Source organism: Motacilla alba, chromosome 2, assembly GCF_015832195.1.
Source record: "Motacilla alba alba isolate MOTALB_02 chromosome 2, Motacilla_alba_V1.0_pri, whole genome shotgun sequence".
NCBI classification, from domain to species: Eukaryota; Metazoa; Chordata; class Aves; order Passeriformes; family Motacillidae; genus Motacilla; species Motacilla alba.
The window spans coordinates 21818497-21839509 of record NC_052017.1 but is presented as its reverse complement, the minus strand read 5'-3'; the positions used below and the strand labels follow the sequence as shown (position 1 = coordinate 21839509).

Genomic DNA, 21013 nt, shown 5'->3' with positions numbered 1-21013 from the left:
AAAGAAACACACTTGAGAAATGCCCTTTAGGGCAGCTTGCTATGTTTTAGCTGTCACCATGAGCTGTTCAGCATCACACATAAAGCATTCATGAGGAAAAACAGAAACAATTTCTACCTGTCAAAGAAACAAAGAACAGCGTGAAACTGAGAACTACGGAGTGCAGTACTGCAAAGCAATGCCATTTTGTTTCTTTGACAGTTAGGATGATAATCAAAAAAGCAAATGGACCAACACTAAGAATAGGAGTTCCAGCAGTATTTTTTGCTCTCTAATGGCATGCAGCATGTGTCAGAGAAGTAGAGAAAAGAAAAAGAAATGTAGGTAAGCATAGCAGAGAACTCATCAACTGGAGCTGAAACCCAAGAAATCAAAAGCTATGCAGCCTGAGAAGAGAAAGGGCTCTCCCTGCACATCCCCTCAGCAAAACAAAACAAAGCTGCACTGCCAGAGCTCTAGTTAGGAGTCATAATGAAATTTGTCAGCTATGTTGGGTAGATCATGGGATTGCCTGCTGAACCTGCAAAGCCCTGGTTTTTTTCACTAATAGCCTGTGCCACACTTCTGACAAGCACACAGATATTTTCTGCATGTGGGGTACAAGAGCAAGCAATTGAGCAGATATCTGAATGACAACCCTAAGCTCAGTAGGTGTGCTTGAAAATTAACATCGCTTTACACAGCAGTTGCATTTTTCACATAATTAGGTACTTAACTGGGCATCCAAATGCAGGCATGTATAATAAAATATGATTTATTTAATAGCTTTCTTGTGTTCTGTCCTTCATCTGCTACAAATATAGTTGTCATGCAGTTATATTTCTTTTTTAGACTAATTTTCTATTCTTTCTAAGTTTTTTGCACACGTGTGTATGGACATTTCCATATCTAAAAGTAAACCATCCCTCTTTTTATAAACACCCACAGAGAGTATTAGAAGACTACAAAATAATGTTCATTGTCATAGAAAGATTTACTTGTAGAACTACTCTGAGTCCCATTGGCTGTTCTGTCTAAAACTCAGTCTTGCTGAATCGATGCTTTTCCTCCTGGAACTATGATACCAATCACCAGGAGATTTAAATGAGTTAATGGAGCTGCATCTTCACTACCTACTTTTGCTAGACATCAAATGACAGTGGTTAAATACCAGTAATTTAGTAATTTCTTCCCATTCTTAATGTCTGGGGGGTTGTGTTTTGTTCTTTTTTTAAATTGTCACTTTATTTGGGCCAGTACTTGCTTTGCAGTGATCTATGAGTGCTGCTGGCAGCATTTGCAATAGTGAGTTTACTTTCTATCCAGAGTTAAGATCCTGGTTTCTATTTTTCCCTGTGCAGGTAAATGTTTACCTGGATTGCTATTCTTCTGATTAACTTCAGATGCCTTTCTTCATAACCACTGGAAAGAAATAAGTGCTTTAGGGACCTAATCACCTGTTTTTAAAGCAGCTGTCTAAAACAAGAGGGATAAAGTGAAATGGAAATGTACCTCTTTCCTGTCATTGTGTACAGAAGTTATTAAAGGGGTCTATCCTAATTTCCTCAGGGTGTTCCTTTATGAAGGAGACACAGCTGACCTCCCAGCTAAGGTGCCTTTACACCAATGCACACAGCATGGGCAGCAAACCAGAGGAGCTGGATCCCACTGCTCTGCTAGAAACTCAGGAGCAAGTTGCCATCGCTGCAACGTGGTGAGAGGAATCAAGGGTTTAGTCAACAGGCCAACCTGAGAAACTGCCCTCTGGCACAAGGCAGCACAACAAAGCTGGCAGAACAAAGCAGAACAAAGATCTTTGAGGAAGTTACACCAATCGTTTGGTGTAAGAGAAAAGGAGAATGGCGTGGCTGAATCAAGACCTGCTGGTCCAAATAAGAGGCAAGAAGGAAACGGAAAGGTAGTGAAAGCAGGGGCAGCTGTCCTGGGAAGAGTATAGTGATGCTGCTCAGCTGTGTCAGGACTGGTCAGGCAGGCCAAGGTGCAGATGGAACTGATCTTGGCAAAGGATGAAAAGAATAATAGGGAGAGCAGAAGTGTCAGCCAGAAAATGAAGGTTAAAGAAAGCATACTGCCAAATAAAGAAAGCAAACAAGAGTGTTGAATGGGCAACAACAAATGAGGAGGAATTTGAGCTGCTCAACAACTGTTTTGCCTCATTCTTAACTGGCAAGTGTCTCAATTTGAGGGCCATAGGAGTATGGTACTGGGAAACAGTATAACCTCCCCTAAGTATTCTGCCAGGGACTATGCCATTATATAGATTTTACAGGGGTTCTCAGTGTTAACTGCTTCAGATTCTGGGAAGAGGAACTGTTTCTGCAACTACCCTGAGCAGCAAATCCTCTTCTTCTTTAAGTAGTGCAACTGCATGGATGTGAATAGAAGGTATCTTTGAGAAAAAAGTAATTTTCTGTGTATTAAGCTAGAAAATATCATTTTAGTATAAATTAAATCATTTTTTCCCATTACATTTAGAATGGTTTTGTTCTGGAATGTCATTCACAAACTACTCATTATGCATTCCAGCCCCCGGTTAAAATGTATAAACCATATTGGGTATATGTCTTCTGTTATATTTAGAGAGCCTTCTTTGAACTGAAGTCCTTGAACTAATGTGTTTGGGGGCCTGATTCGCTTTAAAGATTTATTCCCACTCAGCAAAAAGGCTCCTTAATTATGTTCTAACCAAATTCACCATAGAAGGGTTAATTGAGGAAGAAAGGAATGTTAATTTCAGTAATTATTCTCTTGCCTGTAACTCTAACATTGGAACCAAATGCATTATTTGTAAAATGATTTCACACTGCAAACTATCAAATGAGAATGATAGTCACTAGAGAATATAATTAAACTCCATATGTAAAGCTTAGAGTGTTAGCTTACTGAGTGAAAGTGAGGAAACAGCAATGAAGGAATTTGACTTTACTATGGTAAGTAAAATCCTAAAAATAAATTGGAAAGGCTATTATATACAGGCATTAACACTAAGAGATGAAGCTCAAAAACTAGCTGATAAATTTTCATTTGTTTTACCCATAAATAGCTACAGATCTCTTTGAAGTGTGTGCAAGTAATTATTTGTTAGAGTGTGTTCTATTACAGCCAGCTGAAACAGATTTAATATTGGTAGTGGAAGTGAATGAGAAGACAAAAAAAGAAAATATCCTTGTCTGATTGGATTAGGGAATGAGATGATAGCAGGAGGGAGGAAAACTCAGTCCTCAGACATGTCCTAGAAAATCCATCTATCAGTGAATGAGATGCTGATCATGGATCTAACCTGAAGGATAAGCTACAGATGGCCCTTTGGGGGGCTTGTTTTTCACGTCTTCAGAGAAACTGTTACTGTTTAACCAGATCTGCAAATATTCCTGCTAATTAAACTGATTTCATCTATTGCTGGAAGAAAGCGTCCATTTGTGGATGCTTTGCATTTTCAAAGATCCAATTGTGTTTCTCATAAGAATCCCCCAGATAAAGTTGAAACAGATGCATTTGGGGGCTGTTTCCACAGGGAAGAGGACAGAACGTGCACTGTGTGCCAGTAACTCACTCCTGTGGAAGCCTGAGCTGTTGCCCACTCATGTTTCTATCAGCTCCAGCAAACATATTGTCACAGGCTCCACCAAGCTGGCTGCACACTGCGTACTTTGATTAGATACATTTAGTGTCATTTTGGAATACAGAGCAATTTATCCAGAAAAATCAACACATTACAATGATAAAAAACTTGGGGCAGGGTCTGTAGCTTCCCTTCAATTTCATATATTATCTCAGTGGTCAGGGTGTTTGGACCCTTCTTAGATCAAAACCATCATCTTATATATTCTATTTCTTTTTTCTTCTCCTTTAAGCAGCTAAAACCAAAGAAACTGGCATCACAGGTCCTGTGCAAGACTAGTGCCTTTCAAAAATTTCAGTACTTATTGTAATCTTATTTTAAAATTATTAAGACTTTCCGCATGTTTTAAAGCCTGTCTCACCACTTTGTTTTTCTTTGCTTTAATTGTAGCAGGCAGAATACAAAATTACTTACATTTTAATGAAAAGAGAGTCTAAATTATCCCAGAATTCTCAGGTGACTCCAAAACCTGGCCTCAAACTTTCTTCAATGCAGCCAGAATGTTTTCAGAGTAACAAAAATGACAGTACAAATGTCCATACATGGATTTTAAGTAACACTTTTCATAGACAGATCTCAGATTTCTTACAAAACTTCATCCTTACCATGATATCATTTTACAAATAAATAAATGAAGGCATAGAGAGAGAGAGTGAATTTTGAAAAGAACAGAGAGGAGACTGAATCAACATTTACAGGTATATATATGTTTAATTACCGTCTCTAACTCTTAGTGCACGCATTGAAAAAAAAAAGTCATTTGCCTGAATTAAAACTAATTTTGATTTAGCTGTATAATAGGTTGATTCTTGGTAACTATGATAATGCTGAGGGGACAACAAATGACTGATTTTCGTATTTATTCTTTTTAAATCCTATCATGGCATCATCTAGCTTGATGCTTTTTTTTTCTAGTGCTCTGAGACTCATTAAAAATCAACATTAAATATTAGAAGAATTTATGGCCTTAACCAGATGAGACAAAAATATTTATTTCTAACATGTTGTTTAAGGTCCTTTTAAAATATTGTTAGAGTGGTACCTCACAATCATCCTAAACATCATGGATGTGGCTAAGCCATCTGGCAATTGTTCTATTGTTCCAACAGAAATCTGTATTAAATAGTCTTTTTTGTATCACTGCTAACAAGTAAATAATTTCAATTTGGACCAGAAGATACTTTATGTTCTCAATACATTTTCAGAAACTTTCTTGCCCTCACCTGTGATGACTACAGGTTTTTCTTTTTGGCCTTTTTACTTCCTCCATCACTTCTTTTCCAATTTCTACACTTGTGATTTATAGTATTTACCATCCATTTTTCCTTCCTCTCCTTTATTATAAATTTAAGACAGAGAGAATTGACTTTCTTTCTAAATGAGATTAGCTGTTTATAACCTATTTGGTCTTTTTCTGTTCTGGGATTTGGGTTCTTAAACCATCTGCCAAGTGCTCTTTGAAATTTCTTTGTTCTCTCTCACATCTTTCTGTTTGATTTTTTTCCTCCCAGCCCATTTTACAAGCTCATTCACCTCTATGAAACCAAGTTCCTAAAATAAGTTTATGTTATAGTTTGTTATTTATACAGATATATGAAAATATTTTATTTGCATTTACTATATACAATTCTCTTATTTCCCATATATCTGTGTTGATCATCATAATGCTAATATAGACATACAGATTAAAGATAATAGTTTAAAAACAAGACATAGATTAAAGATCAGCTTTAATGCATATGTTATTATTTTTAGAGACCCATAATATGGATGAAGTGTATTTGTGCTATTCTTGTCATAAGGGAGGCCCACAGAGGCAGCACATTCAGATGGAAGGTCTGTTAATTTTAATTTCTTCATCTATGGGATTGGAGTAGCAGTTTATGTTCCAGTTTCTGGTTTATTTGCAGAAATAATGAACATATGTTGGGTTTTTTTTGGGGGGGTGGGGAGATGGAGGTTGGTTGTTTTCCAGGGAGAATAATTAAAGAACCTGGTTTAGCCTTTGGTTATCAGAGACAGTCTTCTGAGAACACATCCCAGTACATTGTAATGATATTTAAAAAGGTTGTTTTCATTATATTTTACAGTTTATTTCATTATTTTCCAAATTTTGCTTCACATTATTATTCTGTGTTCTTTCCTTTGATGTTAGTCTCCTTTCTTCCATCTACTTGGCTTATCCATCCCTCTTCCCAGTTAAACAGAATTTCCTTCTGAAATGACAAGAGCAGTAAGGGGCTTCTTAAGCAAATTCAGTGTGTCATAGAAAAAGATGACCAAACCGTGAAGAGTGAATGCCCTAATTTTCCAGTTTATCAAGGCAAAGATATTTTGGTCCTATCTAGCTCTCTTTTTATTGCCATGTGCTTAAAATATTATTTATTTGCAGCTGGTGATTTGTATTTTGTCCCCTTGGTGTGCTACACTGGTATGCTACATGTCACTGAGCTGAAACTCGACCCACTTCAATTGTGATGCCATAAATTAAATATTTAACAGTATTCTAGAAACTACTCCCTGAAAAGAGAGTAGAAATGAACATCATGTACTTTTATAAGAGCAACCCTTCACTGCTTTTCTTACCCACATATATGTTCTGGAGTTATGGGAGGTAACATTTAATGTTATCCTCTAAGCCATGCTCCAGATAATGTCTGTTTACTCTTACATCAAATGGTGCTATAAACACATCCAGTTTTTCATGTAGAGATGAGCATGTTGAAGAGTCAAAAGATGATGCATCGCTCACTGTTTCTGGAATACTGTGTTGCTTTTCAAATTCTTTCCTATCACTTGACACAAAGAGCCTTTTAAGCAAGCTTTACTACTCTCTTCCTTGAAATTTTCATTCCTGTAAAATTCGAAGTTGCTCTTTTATTCATACCATGTTTTTTATCCCAGTAATCCATACTTTTCTACATCCCTGGATTTTAATTATTTCTCTCAAAGAAGAAATACTGTGAGTATATGTACTGAAATGATAAAGAAGCATCTGAAAATATGCACCAATGCAGATACAATATGGTGATTGTGGTTTCATATTCTTTAGACCAGGTGAGTTAAAACAATACTGGAAACTATTCTGGAGACAAGGAGAAGTAGGACAGCTGGATTAAATGTTTTAATTTTAATTTCTGAAAAAAAAAACATGATTGTTTTTCCACGTATTGTAGGTTTAGCTTTTAGAGAGACCTTCTGCAACCATAAAAATAATTATATAAGAAAAAAACTGTTCATTTCCCTGAATATAACAAAATTTCTGCAAGAATTGCTGTATACTTCTGATGTGTTAGGCTGTGACTTGTTGTTTGACATGTGTACTGTTCCAATTTCTTATTATTTTCAAACTGGAAGCCAGAATCTCATTTTTTTTCCCCATTTTTTTAACCAAGAAAATCAACATTATGGAGTGCTAAATTTCAAAATGGGAAAGAAATCAGAATCTGACACGGGTTCTTGAGAGCCAAGATTATGTCAAGGAATTGAACGTCTGGTGTAAGTCAGAATCAAATTATATAAAAGTAACACAGAACTCAGGAAAGATGGTCATTAGGAGCCGATGAGAAGAATTGATGTTGCTTTGAATTAAGATGGGACTAATCTGAATATTCTGGATTCCTTTTGAAAGGTGAGAATTACATTGTACCTTTCAGGGGAATATTTTGTATGCAAATATTGGTAACTATCACAGAATCACAGAATATTCTTAGCTGGATGATTGGGTCCAACTCCTGGCCCTGCACAGACACCCCAAGACTCACACCGTGTGCCTGAGAGCATCGTCCAAACACCTCTTGAACTCTCAGGCTTGGTGCTGTGACCACTTGCCTGGGGAGATTATGTTCCTTAATAAACTGCATTGGTTTACCCCCAAACATGGTATTACTTTACCCTGTAGTTTCTCAATTAATTACTATTTGATATTCACACAATCTGGGCTAAGACAGGAGATCCAGGGCAGGTTCAGAACACAAGCCATACTCTGTTTTTCTTCTGCCAGAAATGATTTAGTACCATGTTGAATACCACAGATCCTAAATGGAAAGTGCAAACACACATCAATGGAATGTGACTTTTCAACGCAAGTAGTTAGGTGTCTCTTTTGAAGGAAGCAGTACTTGGAATCCATCAACATGCTAAGAGCTGAAAACAAGCCAAGAAACGCTAACTATGAGCATAAAGTATGTCACAGAGTTCCAGGGGGGTGTCTGTCAATTGCTGTATACTTACATACTTGTTAAAAGACTAGAATTTCTGCTATGCAGAAAACTTTGATATCTGGGATTTCTTTAATTTTTAGTCTTAGTGGGAGAATAAAATTTGGAAAACTCATATAAAGAATGAAATTATCAAGTGTCTTGATGTTAATGCATCTAAACAGCAATGCAACATAATGTCTCAAAGTTGCAGTTTTCCTAATTTCTGTATCTCAAGAATGACAAACAAAAGGTGTGGTTATATTTTAATTAATATTATGAAAGTAATATTACATTCCTTACAAGAAATTTTGAAATGTGTTTTTCTAAAGTAACACTGCTGAAGCAAAGTATGTCAATCTTTATGAACCATTTCAAATTGTTTGAGACTAAATGGTGTAAACCTTCTGTATGAAATATAGTTTGATCTTATCACATTCCTGAGTAACTACTCTACTCTAAAAACATTTCCTGAAAAATTAGAATTTAGGTTTTTTGGATTTGGTTTAGTTTGGTTTGGGTTTGGTTTGGTTTATTTTCAAGAAACATATATTTTTTTAGTGTCCCATCACCAGCATTAGTACATTTGTTAATTTGTTAATACCAATACATTGGTATTCACATGCATGTCACCTACATTTCTCTATTTATTCCCTTGAAATTTAATCTGTGAAGATGCTTAAAGAGCCCTCATCTTTTAAATGACTTCTGATAAAACCTAATTATTATAAAATTGTAAAAAATGTGAAATGATTATCAGTCTGGGTTACCTCCTTTATTTTTCCCTTGGAGACACATTAAAATATGTTGATGAATGCATTTAACTAAGTAAGGATGATAAATGACTAATCTCACCCTTTTTACTGCCGTGTTGGTGATGCACAGATATGTTTCTATTTTGCTTTAAAAGATTTGTTTCTGCTAGGAATGCCCCTTGAAGATGCACAAGGCACATTGTAGGGTTCCTTGAACACAAACCTAGCTGATAAGCATCATTTAAAGCTCCACAGAAATCAATTGTGCAGCTACATTCTTGCATATTAATTACTGCTTGGAAGGTACAGGCATTTAGAAAAGAACTAGAATAGATAAAAATTCTAGACAGATGTTTATAGTGCCAGATACACTTTGTGTGTATGTCAATGGGATTAAAAGTATTATCATTTTTTCAGGTGAGGGAAATTTATCAGCAAGGACAAAAATTATGCAGAAACCAAGAGAAATGTAATTTTTCTGTGAACATTTAATATTTTGCTGGGACAACTAATTGCTGTATTTCCAAAAAGCTGATTATGGCACAGGACTGCCTCAGGTAAGATATGTGTGGACATGGCATATCTGTGGAACAGGTTCCTTAATCTGTTTGAGTAATACCTTATTCTAAAAGTCATTCCACAAATAAGTGCTCAAGTACCTGTGAGCACACGGTCACCAAAGCCAATCATAGCATCTGGCAGTGCTTTGCATCTCTCACCTCACTGTTTGTAGATACCATAGCCCTTGACCTCAAAATGACACCAGGTATTTCAGATCTACTGATTTAACACAAAAAACCCAACCAACTGTGCAAAATATGTGGCCTATACACAGTATAATGTAATATTTGCCAGTGCTCTGAAGCTGGCACAGGAAATGGAATGTGTGTCTGAGGTCAGCCTTGCCCAGCTCTTGCTAGCTCATCGTGAGCACGGTTTCACATGAATGGTTACATTTTGCACAGAAGTAGAAAGAAAACGTTTTGTTTGTTCTGCTTCTTCTGTCTCTATATCTGGTATTGAAAAAGTGGAAAGATTCTGTATCCCCGAATACAGAGATGTTTAAAAGGACAACACCACCCAACATAATTTATCCTATTTATTAAATAATATAGGCATGACTTCAGTCTGGCTGTTCTAAAGGTTAAAAGGGAATATTAATCTAAACATAAATATATAGGTTCTACATGTCTAGCTCATTTCATTAAGTCATATTATACATTATGCATGTGTTAGCATTTCAGAACTAAGAACCAAAGAGGAATCTGTTGATTTTGATAACTCTTTTTATGCACTAGGATAAAGAAGTATGACCTGGTCAAAACCATTTTTTTTTTTTAATTTGAATTGAGTGTTTCAGAAAGTATTTTGTTTCAATTTTTTGTTTTTGGTTTCAGTTATCATTGCCATGTTAAAACAGTCAGAATGTTTTAATTAATTTAGTTTTGGGATCTTTATCTGTATTCTAAACAGGAGCAAAGTTTGAAGCAATGGGAAAATATTTGAAGCAAAGATTCTGAGTTTCCACCAGGTTAACTGCACCTTTAGTCTAAATATAATTGAAGAAGACTGTATTCCTTCATGCTCTGAGTGAGGATTTATTGTACAAAATTAAAATCTAAAATGATGGTTTGAGGGGTAATTTTGTCTTTTTCTGTGGTTTGGCATCATCATTTTGGTTTTGTTATAAGCATAATCCTTACAATTCCTTGCTTATTTTAATAAGCCATCCATTACACTGCATCAACCATTCCTTCTGCTAGGAAATTTACTTTTAAAACTTTAGTAATTAAAAAGTATACCATCTGAGAAGAACAGAAAGAACAATAACACAGGCATTAATGAAAAGCACTTCCTCTAACTGACATTCTGGTTATTGCTATGTCTTAAATGCCAAAACCAGATAGTACACTTTTGTAATTCCTTATATAATGAAATGCTTAAGAAAAATTCTACAGTCATTGGACCAGCATTAACAACTATGAAATTAGGTGTCCCATGGGTTTTTTTCTAATTTAAAGAGGGTTAAATTGCTAATTTACATGTTAATTAGCATTCATTTTAAAGAACACCAAATGTAATTTCATAGCATCTAGCATTTAACAATTTAGCTTATCAAGACATTAAATTTAACAGAAGCATTATTTGCAAGAATTTTTTGGAGGGCTAATGATGAAAGGAATCTCATTATTCTAAGCAACATGCAATTTAAAAAGGATGGATACTGCCAATGTATTTACTTTATCACTGAGTAATAAGAAAGCAGCAGAGCATTTGCAGGGCAGCAGGTTTAACAGTTCTTTAAAGCTCACTGACTGGTAAGATTAAAATAAAAAATTGTTTCTGGTGACATTTCTTTGGAATATGTTGCCTCAAGTCACTCCTAATCACCAGAGTGTGCTCAGTGGTATTTGACAATGCTGCTTCTGCTGCTCTGGAGCTACTCTGGTACATGCACTTGCTCTGGTGTGCAGTTGAAGTATCTCTGTGTAGCAGACCTATAAATACAAGCCTCCCCTCATACCATTTAAAAATATATTGCATGGTATCATGAAGAAAACATTAATTTTAAGAAAATTTCAAACTGGGAAAATAAATGTTCTTAGTTCAGTGAAATCACAGAATCATCATACTGTTTGTATCCTGCTTTTGTGCCTATGTTGGACACTATTCCTTTACTTAAATGCTGATGTCATCCTGTTTTGCTTTATGTTACCCTTATTTGCATTAGTTTCTGTTATGTGCCACAACCTGATTGTCTGTTCCCCTGAACTGCTACTTCAGCATTTCTAAATTGCTGGGCTGCAGGTGCTCAGAAGCACAGCAGCTGTGATGCAAGCATGGTTTTTGAAAGGCAGGAATTCTCTGTGCCTAAACAACAGAAAAAAGCATTCAGGACAAGGAAACTTTGGTCTTATATTATCTAGCAGTAGTAAAAGATGAAAATGTTTATGAAAACAGCATTATACATTCCATTCTTTGCTTTTTTCCAGACCCCAGGATTTTCTATGTTGTGCAAGTCCTTTGTATTACTTTCAATGCAGCACTGTGTGCCAATACAATATCTATGGTACTCTCTTTAACAGAATTAGAGTCGTGAAATGTGACCTATTCCCTCAATTCTTCATCTCTAAATACAATGATTTAGACATTGGTGGTGGTAAGTGGCTGACAATGAGAGTTTCCTGCTGTGCTTTATCCTGATATTTCTCCTCATTTACTGATTATTTCTCCTTTTCCCTCTTATCTTGTAACTCTCTCCTCTCCCTTGTCTTCTAATTTCTGAGTGATACTTGCATGCCTTGCTGTTCTAGCAGTTTCTGTCCACACCTATTTCCATAATTGCTTCCCAAAACCACTTGTTCTTCTGTTTCTCTCTCATTTCACAGTCAGTTCTTTTGCAGGCAGCAGTTGCATCCCTTACACAAAAGGGATTAAATTCTAAAGTACAGTCCATCTTCAGTACTGAGTCAGGGATGTTTCCTCACTGAAGACAAGATGCAACCTCAGATTAAAGATTTCATTAAAGGACAGATCCATAAAAGTATCACTTTAGGGTGTCCCAACAGTGTTGATTCTGAAGTCTTCTCACTTCGTTATTCTTGACCTTGCAAATACTATGTATTTTTACTGTTAATTTGCTAAGCTTTGTCATCCATAAACAAGATTTCAGCCCAATAACCGAGAGCAATGGAAAGCTTGTTCTTAAAACACCAAGTGTTTGTAAACCTTTATTATAAGCATCACAATCACTTCTGTATCTAACAATCCACTATCATTGGGGTAATGTAGTTTGTAATCAAAACTAGTTTAGATACAAGAATGATGGATGGAAGGAGATAATTCACATGAAAAAATTCTGAAAGAGTGAGAAAATCTTTTAAATTTAATTATGGAAAAGGCAGTGTGAGAAAAGCATAACTGTTCAGCAAGAAACTATCAAAAACTTGCTCTTCAGGAAGAGTTACAGTCAGAGTGGAAGTAATTTCTGGAAGCATGAACAGGAATATACACTGAAAAATCAGTGTATGATGAACAACTAAGAAAGTGTGAAGCTATAACAGAAATTAGAGATGTAATAAATGGCATGGGAATAAGTAGCAACAAGAAAATCTCTAGTTTCACAATGAGCAGGAAAAAAAGTGTTTCTTTTAGGCAAAAAGACACTCAAATGATAGGATAGACTACAGAAATCAATTTTTTTGCTTTTAACTTTGGTCTTCATATAAAAAGAAACTAGACTAGACTAGAAATGTTAAGAGTATGCTGTTTCCAAGGGAAAAGAAAGATGTGCTTAAAAGGATAGAGCAGAGAAAATTGTTATTTCCATTGCAGATTAATGAATCAATGAAAGAAGTTGAGAATTCCACAGCATCCATACCCCCAAATTCAAGAGAAAAAAAAAATGTTGCAAAGAAGCAGAAGTGTCTGACAAATGTTATACTGGAAGAGGTGATCATTCTAAATAATTGTATAGCAGAGATAGTTAAAATATAAACTGGTTTGTCTAAAGTTAGAAATAAGCAGGCATTTCACTGAAATTAAAGAATACTTTGTGGAAAAAATCTGTGAAACTCTTGACTGCACTGAATCATAACGTCAGCATTTTGATGTAATTTTATCTCTAATACCCCTCTCTTGTAAAACATACGAGCTTCCTTCATTTTATGCATTTAAATAATTGATTTTTTGAGGGGGTTGCTTATAGGGCTACCTCTTAGAAAGTTCAGAGTTTTCAGGACAGGGCCTAATTTTAAGCCCTCTAAATTGCACTCAAATACCAGTTTGTGTATGTGATAGTTGCTTTGGAGCATAGAAATTCATTCATACAAAATTCTTGCATCACTTCAAGTCCATTTATAAAACAGCTGTTTGAGGGAATCCAACATCATATTTCTGTTTCTTGTTTGATTTCTTTTCATTCATCTTACTAGGGATGTGAGGAACGTGAAAGTTTTGTTACAAATATGCATGTATTTCTTGACAAGCATCAAACCAAGGTCATTTTTTGTGAGTTGCAGGAGCAGAATCCTGGTGACAGCACCACTTGCTAGCTGAAAGCAAGAAATTATGAGGTCTTCTAGCACTCAGGTTGTTTCCTGAGGAGGCCACAGAGTACAGACCCCATGTGCAAAACTTGGCCCCACAAAGTCAGGGCCAATGTCCTGCTTTTAAAGGGTCAGCTCTTTAAAGGCCAATGTCCTGATGCAGAGGTACAGGAGCAGGGACTACAGGGAAGGACCTCAGCCCAGTCCTCATGGGAGCACCAGAGGAACAGTGGGTCCAACTATTTGCCAAGGGGAAAAAAGCAGAGACTACACAAGCACATGTAGTAGGGGACCTTCATGCTAGTGTGCAGTCCTGTCTGGGATTAGTGTGCTCCTACAGCTGCATATGTGTTCCTTTTCCACAAGAAGGTTTCTTAACATGTTTGCCTAATTTCCCACATCCAGATCCTAAGGTGAAATTCCTCAGATATTGCCAAACCTATTATTTTTCCTCCAAATGAAAATTGTTTGGGTAATACAGGTTTACCCTGGCACCAAAAAACATGACTTACTTTTCCTCCAATAAACATAGAGATGCTGGAAAAAACACCCTCAAGATGAACTAACAAGATCTCAGCATTTACACTCATTCCTGGAGCTTTCTCTGAGTTAACTTATCAGTGCATTTTCTGGGTGGTAGCAGCAATGCTAGCTAAAATGTAAGCATGTTTGCTAGCTTTGAAGTTTAACAGGAGCTAAATCTCTGCCTGAATTAGAGTTTAAATCCACAAGCAGCATAAAAGCTTAACAGTAAGTGCCAACAGCTGTACACACTAAATCAGTCTCTCATGCCAAAAATATAACCAAATGCTACTATGCATGGATGTAAATACTGAAATACAGGTATGTGCATGTAAACCAGAGTAGACTGAAACTTCTGTTCCCTTACTTAGTACTGTCTGATTCAAGGATACTAGAATTTATGTTGTGGGGTGCTTTTTATAGATTTTTGTTAGTTTGTGTATTTTTTTATCACAGGAGAGAGTGCGATGCATTTAACTGTATGGTTAAATTTTGACAATAAAACTAAAGGCTTGCTTTGTCATCAGAAACCCCAAGATGGCAATACAGTCTTGTTTTTCTTTGCTGCTTGTATCTATTATTATTATTATTATCATCATTATTATTATATTGCAGTACATGGAACGGATTTGTGATTTTCTCATTTGCCGACATCTAAAAGCCTTGCTCATTGCTAAGGATTATTTATACAAAAAATTGAAAGCTCCAACTACTTTGATGTTAACTGAATGAATGAATACTGTGCGTGACCTGGAGTTATTAAAAGATTCCATTTAATAATGCAAACCAAAGATACATCTCTGCTCAAGTTTGGCTTCATTTTAAAGACACACACAACATGGTTAAAAAGAACTACATTTATACATTATTTTCAGCTTAACCTACTCCCACATTTATTACCTTTTCAGGTAATCTATGGCCTATCTTGGTTCTCTATATCCTGATCACTTTTAAATGAATTCTCACCAGGACTATTTTGCTTTTCAGTGTTCAGATAGCTTTGGCAAAGCCCAGGTACCCTGTTCTGATGCAGATAACTTTTGCTGCAGAGAATACAGCGAGCAAGCGAGAGCAAGCATCCTTCACCTTGATGCTTGAGGAGAGAAACTGCAGATTTATCAAACAGGCTGCTCCCCCTGACTGCTGCCCCTGACTTCGTAATGTCATAGGAAAAAACACAAAGGGAAAAAGCTGTGATTTCAAGTGGGTTAGCTGGTATGTGGTGGGCCCATGAGAGAGGTATGCACAGGGCTGTACAGCAATGAAATATTAGGTTCTCCCAGGAAAGTCACTCCTCCTGCCCCAGCCTTGTTAAGTATCAGGTTTAACAGCACAGGGCTCAGGTAAAGCTGGGTGGGAGTGCAAACTTCAAATCAGACATATTTTCTGAGTTCCCTTTATCCATCAGTGCACTGGAAGAAATGAATATCCAATAGCAGGTAAGATCAACGGAAAATTCTTGTAGTGTGTCAGGAAAGATGTTGAGACTAATGCTGACAAGACAACCAAAGGAATAAGAACTGCTTAATAGTGGGAAAATGTTACTCAAAAATAGATAAATAATACTAGAACTCTCCAGGGTCATTATAGCATTACAAGATAATGAAGATATAGGCATTGATTTTTGATGGTCTGTCAAAATTTTATGCATATATATGTACACCTACATCATATTTTTATGCCTATAAATTTGAAGGTATGTAGCAAGCAGAGAGAGAGAGAGACAAAGTATGTCTGAGTATACTGCTTTAGAATAATCTAACACAGAAAGACAGCAGAAAGACCATTTATGCAAGCAAGGCCAGACTGCCATCATAACATTTTGCAGCCTCTGAGGACAGGGAGGACAATGGCTGGTATGCCAGCTGCTAGGTCCAGGACTCAGCACTTCCTGCTATAACAACTGGTTGAAATCCTCTATAAGAAAATGGATCGCAAAATTAATTTGATGAAACCATAATATTTGGAGAGTAAAGCCACAATTCTCTGAATAAAATCTGTTTCCTCTGGAAGACAAACAAAAGACTTATGATTAAGCACTCAGTGCAATATCCTTTTTTTCGCCTTTTTATCTTCTCTAAACCTCATTTCCACTTTAATACAAATTGTGTAGTGGTAGCATTTCAATGGGAACTCACATGGGAAGAGTATACTGTATTGTTACTGAGATGCAAAGAGTGTCTCATTTTAATTTGCTCTCCATTAGAAGAATGATGTTTAGAACATATCCGTGCAGATTACTAAAGCTACCCTCAAATTATTGCTGGGAAACAGAAAACATACCTTCAGAGGAAGAAGCTCTTGTGTTGGCTAATGTCCCTCCCAGAATAAACATTTTAAAATGAAGCTAACTAAACCCACAGGAAACCATAAATTAACTTTTTTTTTTTTTTAAGATTATGCTGATAAAAGCATGAAGAGAGACTTTTTTTGTGGCTGACTATAAAAGTCAGAGTAAACAACTACACTATTCCTAGAGGCAAACCAATTCTTTTCCCAAACTTGGCTGACCAGGTAAGAAGTGAGAGGGGAGAAGAAACTGAATTACCCTGTCACATCAGGAGGGTAGCTAGCTAATCCTGCACTAACAGAGCCTCTGAACTACATCTGAAAGGGCAGGATGAGGTGAGCTTGCACTGCCAGTTGATATTCTGTATGTGTAGTACATTTCTGTGCAGACTCTTAGTTTCCAGCACTAGATGTCTGGCAGCTTTTAAAACAGTAAATTTATCTGAAAATTAAGAAGAGTTTTATTGCTTAAACAAGGCCTTTTATAACAGAGACTTGCCAAAACCTCCCCTGCCCAACAACCCAATCATAGCTGGTGCATGAAGCAGGCTGTTTGATTTAGCATAAACTGCTTTTTGCAGGGGGAGTGTGTGAAGAGGAAAGAGCACAAATGGCTCCATTTGAGTTCAGATGCATTTCTGATGATTTAAAAAAACAGCTGAAGGGTGAAAAACTCGTGTGCAGCAAATGGGGATTTATAGGGATTAGAGTCACAGGTTTAGGATGTGGAAAAGCATTTGTTTTGTATTATTCTAAAATTGTATTGATTAATTAATGGAATTGTGATGAGGGGAATTGGGAATGGTGATGAGGGGAATTGGGAATGGTGATGAGGGGAATTGCTTTTGATTTAATCCATAAATGCATAACTGGTTTGGGAGTGATGGGACAAAAGAGTCCCATTATTACCCATGGATATCTGCCTGGGGTGCTTGAATTCAGCAGGATGGTTCAGCATTTGATGTGTGGGGAGACCTTAGGCAGTTTTTTAATGAAGTGCTGTGATAGATGCACACAGAAAATTCCAGGGTGATTTACATCCTCTGTGATACTGCAGAAGACAATAAGATTGCTTTCAGGCAGACCGAGGAGTTTTGCCTTTAGCATTGCTCATTTTATTCAACATTATTATTTCTAATACTCTGTTCAGAAATACCTGCAACTTCTAATGGTTTCACATATTTTTGAGGTAGCTCCTGACCCTCATGAACCCACAAGTGTGATCACACAGAGGACACTAATTCCCTGGCAACTTGGATGCACGCAATACATGAGCACTTAAATGCAAGCACTAGCAGAAACACAGGAGAACTAGATCCATCTACGGAATCTAGTAACATGTCCTTAGCATGCCAGGTCAGCAGATGTGATCTCTCGCTTCAGAGGTTCAGAAATGTTCACTCCTGGACTTCACAAACAATTTTCTTTAAATTCTGAAGTGTTTATATGAATTAATTGCATTTTCCTTTCATACTGCCAACTGAAATATGGACTTTGCTAAAATTGGAGGAAAACTGGTACGCAGGAAATAAAGTTAATAGGCACATATGGGTAAAATATACCTACCACATACAAACGTGATAAAATTGATACAAAAAAGTGATAAAAATTAGTATTTATTATCTTTTTCCAGGAACCCAACATCTCATAAGGGATTATTTTATATCATTCTGTATGCAAGGCAAAATGTATTTCACCTGAGAAACATTATGAGACATAAATTTTAACTCCAGAAACAGATGCTTTAAAAAAAAAAAATTGACAAAATTATTATCTGCCCTTGAAACAGCACAACCAGCTTGAAGCATCATGGTCATATGCCTTCTGGTAAAAGCATGAAGAATAGAAGCTTTTCTGTGACTGGGAGAGTCGAAAGAGAGACCCAGTCATTTGAGGAAGTAGTCTTTCCCCCACCTGTGGTTTTTAAGTAATTCCAGATTTAAATTTATCAAATTAAGTCCAGCCATCAGTATTAAGCATCTATCTAAAGCTATAGCTGAAGGTCTTTCAGTCAGAGTAGCTGAAAAGAAATTGTGATATAAGTGAATATTTTCCATTTTATTTTAACGGAAAGTAGCATGCTAAAGTTGAAAACATCAAATGATGAATTGTCTTCTACTTGGGTGAATTTAGAAACCTCCCACTATCAATGAGGAGGGAAGAGAGACTGTTGTAACATGCAAGACATTTATCAGGTTTACCTGCTTGTGAGCATGGTCATAAGAATTGATGTGGTTGTCAAATTCCTGGTGTTTGTGGTACTGCTTGTCGCACAGTTCACAGTAGAAGTTAGCCTTCACATCCTCCAGGGCCTTAGCTGCAGCTTTCTCCTTCTCAGCGTAGTCCTGCAAAGGCAGAAGCAAAGGGAGGTTCTTCACCTGAGACCATGAACTCCTGCTTCAGCAGCTCTTTTCATCAGGCTCATTGCAAGCACTGGACAGCTGGAACACCAGACTCCATCCCAAACATGCTAAGCAGGTTTTGGTCTTAAATGGGATTCAATAAAAGAGTTGTGTTTCTTGGGGAATCGTTCTTACTACTCAGTGTAGGTTCTGCTGTAAGGAGAGAGGAATGAGGTGAAGAGAAATACCATCAGGATACTGCCTAGCCCCTGGCCCGGAAAGCTGAGCAGTGAAGAACAAGTAAGCCCCCAGTGTCAGCCTGTTAACTCAGCCCCAGATTGTCCCAATATCTCCTCTTTCAGCTACTATTGCTTGCAAGAAATAAACTGGTTTAATCGGATATTATGGCAGATTTTCTTTCATGTTCCGCTTTCTTACTTCTATGAAATATTCACTGAGCCAGGCAGCAGATTGCTATGGCTGGCTGAGATTTCCAAGGAGCAGATCCACCTCTGTAAGAGCCTTTTCTGTTCCTCCCTGTCCTTCCCAACTTCTGCGTGAAGGGACACACCATCCAGCCTGACCAAAGTGAAAGGAGCTCTCGCCTGACACAGACCACACCACTGAGGAGAGCACTAGCTCATGTCCAGGCTCATGCAAACGCAGCTGAAAGCAGGGAAAACACAATTACTTCCTACATAGTTGCCTTCCATATCTCCCCAGTGACACAAGTGAGTGTTATGGAGAGTCAAATACTTCAATTCAACACATAATATTAGGTAAAAAGAGAAAATTTCAAACATAGGAGCCAAAAGTTACTGAGCTCAAATTAATGCACTTAAATATAGGGCCTGATATGCAAAATTGGCAGTAGCCTTTGTCAATTTATTTCTTTTAAAAGTCCTTCATTATACTGTTGTTGTTATTTTTATGACACTTCCTCCAACATTTTGCATTAAAGTGTAAACTTCTGATATAGAAAAAAAGAACAAAAAAAGTTGGTAGAAGCTATTCATTTTGTATTCATATTGACAAGCTGATATTTCTTGAGTGTATGTAATATATTGCCAGGGATTGCAGTAATTCATCATTTGCTGTACCGTTTTACTCTCCTAAAGAAATGAGCACTTTCTGCTGCCAGGCTTTCCATGCTCTGCAGTCAGTGTTGTCTGCTGTCCACATGCTTTCACCACTCTTTGCATGACAAACTCAGAGTGCAGGAAAACCAGGACATGCTGCTCATCTGGGACAGCCTGCTCTTAGCACATCACACTGCCCAGCACAGCTCCAGGGAGCAGAGAGGGCTGGAGGCTGGTGTTTGGGCATGGCAGATTAATATGAAGGTATATTTAGAGCCCTTCAGAGGGGGAGGGACTTTCTTAAAGAGTGACACGATTTAAATCTGAGACTTGGCCAAGCAACTGATGCTGGTTGTTTGACTCACTAAACTTTGCACAGCTTTGTGCTGTGAGCCCTTCTGTTTTGCCTCTTTTTCTCTTTACACCCTCAGATTGGTGTGAGAAGGTCTGTTTTACACCATAGTTTTAGAGGCTACCTTTGCTGGTGAGATTAACTTCATCTAAACTTGGCTGTTTAGAAGTTAGGTGTATGGGTAAGACAGAATCCTAAGCTTCTTCTGTGAGAAAGAGAAAAATGCTAGACACTGCCAAATGGTTATTAATCCCATCTATTTCAAAAACCCATTTTAGGATGAGATTAAATTCTCCAGAGGTTGTATCTCTCTCCGACCACTGCAAGGCTCTAAATTACTAACCTGGCCTACATCCTTAATTCTTAGATTGCTGAACTCAAACATAATAAATTATATATTGTATTTCTTTAGATTCAATTCTAAATCTCCCCATGAAACTTGCATGGACTGACCTACTTGAAGACAGTAGGTCAAAGGGGAAAGCTATGCCCAGAACTTTGATTTTACATCTTTTTGATGATACCAATGGCATACCAGTTCCTCCCAGAGGGGAAACATGCAAATAAATCTCTTTCCTGCAGGCATGTAGCTCAGGTGGGTCTGTATACTATAGTACACTAAGAAAAAAAAGCTAACCTGAGCTAACAGTTCTCCACTTGAGAGGCTGCTCAATTATGGTAGTTAATCCTTGATTGTATCAGGGAGAAATATACTCACAATCAAATAGTTAAATAGCTTTCATTAGTTATTTAAATTTACAGAGCCCATTAAAAAGTGATACTTTTCAGCTTATGCTTCAGACCC

At 37.0% G+C, this 21013-nt stretch overlaps 1 protein-coding gene across 3 annotated transcripts in view; it reads right to left on the bottom strand.

Moving 5' to 3' along the window:
• ZNF804B (zinc finger protein 804B) overlaps window positions 1-21013 on the bottom strand; it is a 216188-nt gene that overhangs the window by 8998 nt on the left and 186177 nt on the right. For all 3 annotated transcript variants that reach the window (XM_038127318.1, XM_038127319.1, XM_038127320.1), the window contains exon 2: window positions 18637-18780. In XM_038127318.1, the coding sequence (XP_037983246.1) occupies window positions 18637-18780 (144 nt within the window). The remainder of the gene's footprint in view (window positions 1-18636; window positions 18781-21013) is intronic.